This window comes from Eutrigla gurnardus (genome assembly GCF_963514095.1).
Source record: "Eutrigla gurnardus genome assembly, chromosome: 15".
Classification (NCBI taxonomy): Eukaryota; Metazoa; Chordata; class Actinopteri; order Perciformes; family Triglidae; genus Eutrigla; species Eutrigla gurnardus.
In genome coordinates, this window is record NC_139938.1 from 14394249 (window position 1) to 14403704 (window position 9456).

Genomic DNA, 9456 nt, shown 5'->3' on the forward strand with positions numbered 1-9456 from the left:
AACTAAGGGGGGTTTAGCTCAGGAGGTAGAGCGGGTTGGCTGGCAACCGCAAGATTGCCGGTTCGATCCCCTGCTTCTCCTAGCTGAGTGCCTGGTGTCCCTGAGCAAGACAACTCACCCTTAATTGCTCCTGACGAGGTGGTTGTCGCCCCTGCGTGGTTGACTTGCGCTGTCAGTGTGTGAATGTGTGAATGAATGTCAGTCATTGTTGTAAAGCGCTTTGGACAAAAGCGCTATATAAATGAGACCATTTACCATTTACCAACTGATCCTATTAGATACCCTCATTCCTTGCATTGCAGAACGGCTGTTTGAAACGTAACACACAGACAGAGAGAACTGCATACTTTCAGTGATTTGGCAGCAGTAGTTTGTCCAGGGAATAAAGCCTTCGGCTCCTAACAGTATGTTAACTCAAATTATTTTCTCAACTCTCTTAAGTAGGTCATCTCTCTTCTCGTTGTTCCATTAAAAACATATCATTCCTCACTGAAACTGTTCAATCTATTCAAAAACGATTTCAGCTTTCTGTATTTTGTCCCTTTTTTTTTTTCCAGCCTACCGCTGGGAGTCTTCCAGTCAGACGTCAAGCTGGTTGTCACCCTCACGACTGCGTCCACCAGAGGCGGGGTCCCATTACAACCTCAGCGACCCCCAGCAGAACATCAGACGAGGGGGCAGCACGCGGTCTCTCCAGCTGGACTACAAAGCGGCGGGCTCCGGCGGTGACGGCGGGCGAGAGCAGGGACGGGAGGCGGAGAGGCGCGCCTTCCAGTGGGAGAGGAATCAGTCGGGTGAGTGGGAGAGGAAACGCATCCAGGACGGAGAAGAGAAGAGAAGGAACGACGGGGAAGGAAAGGACACGGGCAGCTTGAGCAGAGACGCGAGGGCGTGCCAGGACCACAGGGACCAGCAGCAGCTGCGTTACCATGACAGCTGTGAAGACAACTCCTCGCCCGTGTACGAGGAATACCGGGAGTCCAGTCATGACCCAGAGCAAAGCGAGGACACGGAGAGCCTTTATGACACTCTACCCCCGACCCGACGAGCCTACGAAGGTTACCCGCTAAGCCCCCCGGACATCAACCTGCATCCAGCTCAACTTTTGCCCCCCCTCAGGGCATGGGACTTACAGACAGGGGAGTGGAGGGGATCGCAGGAGAATCGCGGCAGGCTCGGCTCCGGCAGTCTGGCAGGTTCTGGGGATGAGCTTGAGAGGCTTCTGAACCTGGTGTCCCTCAGGGCCAGACGAGCCACACGAATACACAGAGCCTCTACCCAATCTGAGCCCACGACAGACTGGGATGGCTTTAAATGAGCACACAAGACGGTTTCAAATAAAACTATTTAAAAATTCCTTTATAGCTGAAAGAGAGGCAATGACCCTCTCTGATTATACTTGACATTTATATTATTACACTGTTGGTCCTCCACCTTAAAATAATTAAAAAAGGGTGAAAATTACCATATATATATATATTAACCTGCTGTAAACAAACGCTAATCCACCACCAATCTCCTGGCTCAGTTATAAGCTGCAGGAATAAGAGGAAATATATGCGTTCTCTCGACGCCTTCACCTGTGCTGCATGAGAGTTAGCCGAGATTGGCTGTGAATCAATGCTATTGCATTTATTATTTATAGAACCACTGGGGCACAGCATTTATCAACATCAAACTATGAAATAACCCGGTCTGTCTCTGTTTTAAGATGATACCAACCTATGTACATATTTTATTATGTATTTGAATCACACACAAACACATTTTGTTAGCTCAACCATGCAACAGATCTCTTATTTTATTGGCACATGCTCGGGGGTTGTTTTGAAGAGAACTATTCGCCCACATCCCAGACATGGCCTCGGAGATGCTATTAAGATTACCAGGCGCTGATACCAGGATATCTTTATTTAATCATTTCATTACGATATAATTATTTATTTAATAAATACACTGTTTGTGTTTGGTTGCTTGTGAGCCTCCATACGAACACAAGCATCAAGGATGCTCATATACAGCACTCTGGCTGATGCTACATATTTTGCAAGACAATAGCTGCTAGTTATGAAAAGCCGGCGAGTGGCAATACGCGGCTGCACTGATTCTGATATACATTATTTAACTTGTATATATTACCAAAGCTCAGCTTTTGCAGAAGATAGCATTAATCCCGCTTTCCACCTTGTATTAACATGCGATGAATTTTCAGTCTTTATGTGCTGAAAGGCTCAGAGTGGTGTGTGGAAATGCATCCGTGAAGTACAGAATCACTCACCCAAGACATGTACACACGGTCGCCTCACTGATAACAGTGGAAATGCTGCTGTGTTCTCAGTTCACACACACACACACACACACACACACACACACACACACACACACACACAGGGAATGTGAGTGGAATTAAAAACTCTGTGTTAAACAACGTAGCAATGCAGACAGAACGAACGGGTAAATAGGACTATTTAAGGATTAACATATTCATAATGGCAGTTCAGGACAGATGTGGATTGTGAATGAGCCGGACTCGATGTCCGTCCTCAGATAAAAATGCTCTGCGTGTGAAAACAGTCTTACCTCAATGATGTAAACCTGCTGACAATATACATAAACTGTTTTTGACCCTTGAAGAACAGATTAGATATAAGCGGGTGTAAATACAGACAGTATGTATCTTTATGGAGATGTAACACTGTGAAGATGGATAGCACTTAAACATTCAAGGGGCGCACTGTCAGAGGTTTCAAAAGAACAGAAATACCATCAAGAGGATGGCCAGTATGGTGTCCATGCATCCCTCCATGCTCTTTACCCGATTCCTATTCAGGTCTACTCTCTAAGTGGGTTGCTGAAGCGTGTCTCAGCCTGCATCGGGCAACAAACAAAAACATCCTGGACAGGTCAGACTAAAAAAAAAAAAAAAGAAGGGGGGAAAAAAAAGAAAAACATTCACACCTGTGGGCACTTTACAGTTTCCAGTTCACCTGGCCTGCATGTCTGGACTGTGGAGAAAAGCCTGAGCACCGGAAGGAAACCCACAGGAATACTGTGAGAATGTGCAAACTCGACACAGAGCAAGCAAAACCTACCACCTCAATGCTGTGAATCACGACTGCTAAAGTGAGAAACCTTCGCTATCATGTTTTACTCATTTATTGCCATCCGTTGCAGCTGAATCATCTCGCAAAATGACCTTTTTAGCTGGCTGGATGTTCAGTTGTTGCAGGTGGCTGATATGCCGAAGCACAGTGTTTATGCGCCAGCGTGGATGTTTGATTGGATTTGAGGGGATTTGAAGAATATGCTCCAATCAAAAGAGATTCAGAACTTAACTGGAATGAAAATGACATCCGTCTTAAGGGTGATATGCACCTGGTGTGCCGTAGCAGGTGAGCTACATCTCAACTCAGACTACATGAGATAAATAATCCCCATAAAATATTTAATCCTATCAATTCCGTCTTGTCACACCTCTTATATGTTTCCCTTCCTTCCCGACCGGGATCTGGCAGATTTAGCAGAGCCTAAAGTCGTTGATGTCCCGAGAAGACGTGAATGCAGGAGAATGTCAAATTCATAAACTGTACAATAAATTTTATTTTGAAATCATTTCAGATCATCTGAAAAGCGTGTCTTGATCATAGATTTTGTCTGTCAAGAGTTGAGTCGATTTCAGCGTAATCTTCTCACCTCGGGAACTGATTTCTTTGCTGACTTGAGTAAATGTATCTCGTCTAATGTGTGGCACTCTTTGTTCCTGTGAGTTTATTTCCATATTGACCCCCGGTGGTCAAATTATGCAGACCGTGCATCTCTAAAGAGCACCTGTCTCTGAATATAATACTTTTGCTGTATGTGCAGAAATTTGTTGAGTTTTGTAAATCAGCCATCAGCCTGGCATGGGAAATGCAAATCACATTCCACAGCCTTGGTATGCATTTATGTGCATTTCTGCACATAATTCAAATTAAAGCAACTAGTTAAGGAAACGCACTGAGGCCCCCCTTTCTGTTTTTTTTTATTGTTCCGCCCCTGTGGAGTTGACACACAAACTTTGTCCTTGTTATCAGCCAACCCTCCTCCTATTAACACTGACTGTCTGCCAGAAAACATTCCAATGGCAAGCAGACATTCCCCTGTTCATGTTTGTGTTTTATTTCCCCTGTCATACACTCACACAAACACACACACACACACAGACAGACATACACTATTTTTTGGCCAATTAAAGGGCGAGGAGGTGTATGTGTGTGTGTGTGTGTGTGCATGTGTTCATGCGTAGTACAGATGTTTGTCTCTGCAATACTGTTCCTTTGATGCAGTGCAACATGGGGAGAGAGAGAGAGCAGGGTGTTTGACACAAGAATAAGCCCTCGCCTGCTCCTAAAGATGTTATATGTGTCGGTATTGTGAGTGCGTGCACTGAGAGAAGTCAGGATTCAGTGGTATGCACGGTATAGGTTTGAGAATAAAGAAATAACCTTAAAATGATTCATAAACATTTGCAGAATCTGTCGTTCCGTCCTTTAAAATGACCCTTTTGCATTCTGACATTATAAGGAAAGCCAGCATGGCAGCAATCATTTTGTTAGAGTAAGAGTTACATTTTTTTTTTGAACGGGGCATATCATTTTTGAGTGAAACACTTCATATATCTTTTAGAGCATGCCAGTTTGTGTCAGTGCAATAGATGGAAATAGCTCATAGTCAAATGTTGGCTGGCTTGTTCCAGTTCTGTTCCCTCTCCCTGCAAAAAGACTCAAACAAGGCAGGTGCGAGGAAGAACCTGAGGGAGATGAATCCTCAGCCCGGGACCAGAAACCATGCATTTTTTTTTTGCAAAATGCACATTATAGCCTAAAAATATTAGCCTGCTGTGCTCTCCAGTGTGATCACAACACCAGACTCTATATTTCATCTTCTACTCCTGCCTGTCACAACAACATAACACAGAAAATTGTATTATTCTCAATTAGCATAATGCTAAAGATGTCTAGGATGATAACAGTTGCAGGTGGCATTTCAACTTTCTCAGAATTCATGTTTTTTTTTTTTTTTGTGTGTGTCTGTGTGTGGTAATCCTGCCTTCATTTTCGACTCTTTAGAGGGAGAAAAAAAAAGTGTGTTAACCACAACACATCCATCCTTATGGGCAGAAACCTTACATAACGTTACTTCTGCCTCCAGCCATCCATGTGGTTCACACAGAATCAACAACAACGCTGTAAACACCACACCACAGGTAGAAAATAGCCGTGCTGTCTGGTCAGAGAGATGAAAAAACCTACGAGCAATTTATTCATCCCGTTTCGCAGCTTTGAATTATTCTGACAATGATTATGCAACACGTGCCAATAATTTACATACTCTCTGGCACACTCTCGAAGACCATCGCGCCTGTTTAAACGTATTCCAAGCGGGCTGGCTCGCCCAGTGACAGCCACAGGGTCAAACCAAAGGCAAATACGAGGATGTGTGAGGGAGAGAGAGAGAGAGAGAAAGCAATAAACAAAGTGACTGTTGTGTTTATTCATCATGCATCAGAGGAAACTGATGAGGACCTGCCAGTCCCTTTAGCTCTGCTGGCTTTTCATTGGCCCATCTGGCATTTACACCACAGCTAAGCCACTTAAACCTCTTTCTACCCCCACACCCCACTTTTTTTTTTTTTCCCCTCCTTCTTCTGTGCTTATTTTTTCACAATGACGTTCCTCCAGAACTGGCTGGACACAGCGGGGATGGCGAGGGATGGACAGAAGGATGAATGGATGTTACATAAAGGAGGAGGAGGGGAATGCAGCATAGATCATGTAAGAAAAGGCGTGAGACGTGCATAGAAATGGTAGAAGGGTATGATTACCATTCCCCAGTTTCTGCGGGTGTGGGTGATTATAAATCCATGCTGTTCTCGGTAACACCAGGATTACACACACAGCCGGACCTAATCTATGTGGCTAACATCTGCTTCTGATGACACTGGCTCACACACACACACACACACATAACACACATGACCGTAATGGTCACAAATGCAGTCTGTGTCTGAAGCAATTTCATCACATGTATTATTCACGGATACTCTAATCTTATGAGTATAATCAGACACAACATGCCTACACTGCTAAAACAAGGGGAAGGGGGAGGGGGCGATGGGAACATTGAATGGGAAAGGGGTCATGATATGAATTCACATGAGAAAGCTGCCCTCAGCCGTGTGTGCCTGAGTAGAGGAAGCTGTGTACCAGCATTATTCCATCACCCCCCCTCCCCCCATGGTTGTTTGTTTGTTTGTTTGTTTCCCCTCCAAAAAAAACATGGCGGTGTCTATTCCTGCAAAACGACTATGACAGGAAAGTGAACTGCTCGGCTGCGTGTAGCATTTGCTTTATTTTATTTACACAACTCAACAGCTGTTGAATATTATCACATTGACACGAAATTAAGAGCAATTGATGTTTTTCCATCGTGTCCACATTCTGCAAACTTCACAAACAACACAAGGAGAAAAAAAAATAAAAAATGAATTCCATCATCAGGGATATGTTTATTTTACATTCCATATATCTCGACTTGAGCTCTGATATGCTGATTCGACTAGGGGCTTCGATGTTGGCCTTTATCACAACACTCCCAGTTTGTTCTGATCTTGCAAGGAAATGTTGCCCTAAACAGGAGGTAGAGCAGGATGATGGATCAAAAATGATGCTGAGATATTTGGCTGCATCATGGGCCTCAGAGCTCAGCTTGTTATCTGCTTTAGCTCTGAGGAATTGGTACGCCGTCACCCTCAAGATTGCTGAGATCTGATTTTGGTAAGAAGGCGGTCTGCTCTATATTGTGCTTTGATCATCACAGGTTTTTTTCATGCTCGCCAGCAGAATAAGTGTCTAGATTTGCTGAAGTTGCAACGACTGTAAGGTTTATTTTATAAGGTTTTGTCGAACTGTGCAATCATGAATTGCCTGTGGTAGTAACCTTTACAGTCCATCTGATGACCTGTACGTAAGAACAACCATAAAAGCACGGAATTGCGTAACAAAACACACACTTAAAAAAGGCCATCTGGGGACCACAAACCTCCACCCTAAAGAATTGTTGCCTTTAGATCTGAAGACACTAACATTTCAAATTTAAATGATTCCTGGTCACTGCAGAGATACTACTGGAATACAAGCTTCTACCTCTGCACTCTAAAACTGTCACTTTCCTTGTTGTTGGTATGAAATGATAAGCTGATGTGAGAAAAATCAAAATGTGTCCATAATCTCTTTAAATACCGTATGTCTTGGTTTAGGACCCATTTTGCACCACATTCCATACACTAGTGGAGATTGTTGGCAGTAGGCAGAGGTGACGGACCACTTTACCAAATACCACTTTTTATATACATTCTTAAAATCAATCTGTATAAAGGGTTTATATTTCAAACAAAACCCCATTTCTGCAAATATTGAGAGATCATCATCCAGAAAGGGTGATATCATCTGCAAATATAAAATCTGAGAAAAATAACAGTTAAAACAGACCTGTAGTTATATATTCATTAATATTAACACCCAATTTGTTCAAATAATACATATTTAGAAAAGTTAATCAGAAGGTGACACCAACATTGCTTTTACCTCAGTGCTAATTCTAATAGCTTCCAGTAATCCACAGCCAGAGGCGCTCCACAAGATGTACTTTGGCGCATCGGAGCTTTAGGCAAAAAAGCTAACATCGGTTATTAAGGTTCATCCTCTGATGACCATGAATGACTTTACAAAATGTGTGCCCACCCATCACGTTGATGTCAATTTCAGTTTGAATGTGACCAGTCAGTGGCGCTAGAGGAAAAGCTGTCATGGCAATCAACCCATTAATTGTAGTAGGATTCATCCTCTGAGGGCCACGAATGTCTCTAGAAAATTCCATTACAAGATATCCAATAGCTAATGAGATATCTGAGTCTGACCCTGGGCAAAAGTATTGGGCAACCTTGTTAGAGAGAACAAGCTCACTCCTTAGTGCAGCATACATCATCTTCTGTATCTCATCGAGGGAATTTATATCAAAGATTGACCGAGATGGTGATCAGACTTTCCTCTCACATCCACAAACATTTATTACACCGTTTTAATCATTTGAGTTTCATTCTAATAAACTCTTACAGCATCCATACTGAATGCTACGCTGCAACATCTTTGTCCTCCAAACTGTCGTCATCTCAGTAAGTGGTGTTGCAAATTTCTTTTTTATGCATGACTGAAATACAGATATGGTTACAGTTGTTCCGTCATTTCTAAAGATACTGGCAACAGTGAAATGTGTACCTGCAGGCTAGTTTTCCCCGGTCCGCCTTAATATGAAGACATTTGTTTTAGAGGCACCATCTTGTCATTTTCACAAAACTCTTTGGGCGAACCATTGCTCTGAGAATTGGCCAACAAAGGATCATCGATATTAATAAAATCATGTTGCCCTGTAGAAAGTGGCCATATTAGGCAGGTAGCTCTTGTAGAAGACAGTGTTGATGCCCTGTTGTGGCCAGTTTGTCTGATCATGCTTCATCCAATTCCCTGTTCCTGTTTGTATACCCTCAACAATATACTTCATTGGTGTGTTTGACGATTACTGAAGGATCTTTAAAAGCAGGCGAACACAGTCTAGTCACAGTTTAGTCTTTGAAAAATGTCCACCATAGTACAGCATTATCATTTTATGTTTTCAAGATTTGTTTATTTGCCCCAAGGGAGATTTGTCTTGGACAAAATCCCGACAGACACAAATGGTACATACATGGACAGACACAACCTACATACAACACATGTGCAAACATCCTTTGTGCGTCATGCCATTGGTTTCTTGGTGTGTGTGCTATTGCCTTTGCCTATTCAAAGTGCATACGTGTGTGCGCGCCAATCTGGCTGACCTCACAGCCAGAGCTGTCTGCCGCCTGGTCGTCACATCACCACGCTTTGAGGATGACACTGGGCCGCTCTAATCTGTGCCTGCTGCTGCTGCGCTTGAGGGCATCCGCTGCAGCCATTCGCCCAGTAGCGAGGAGTTAAACAAGTCAATGGCGCTGGCCTCAATGTGTCACCACCGGCGCTGACAATATCAATGACATATGACTCTGGTGGATCAGATGAAGAGTTTGACTGCACTGTTACCACCAGTTACGATGGATGGGATTAGCCTGCCACCTTCACTCGCTCTGCTGCACTGTGCACAAACTGACATCACAGTCCAGAGTGCAAAAAAAAAAAAAAAATGGCACCCTGGTGCATGCATGCATCTCTTAAATGATATGAATTCAATCAATATTGCATTGTGTTTAGAAATAAAAAGACTGTCATATGGCTCCAGCTGTTTTAAAGATTCGTTTCTTCTTGTGTGTTGAAAATGTACAAAGTGTAAAAGAAGCCTACATATATAACTAAAGCTTAAAACCAACAGCAAAGAAAAAAAAAA

General features: G+C 43.1%; 1 protein-coding gene across 1 annotated transcript in view; it reads left to right on the forward strand.

Moving 5' to 3' along the window:
• Positions 1-1896, forward strand: part of fat3b (FAT atypical cadherin 3b) — a 55517-nt gene extending 53621 nt beyond the window's left edge. Inside the window, exon 51 of the mRNA XM_084028595.1 lies at positions 558-1896. Within this exon, the coding sequence (XP_083884721.1) occupies positions 558-1318 (761 nt within the window). The 3' untranslated portion in view covers positions 1319-1896. The remainder of the gene's footprint in view (positions 1-557) is intronic.
• The last annotated feature ends 7560 nt before the right edge of the window (positions 1897-9456 follow it).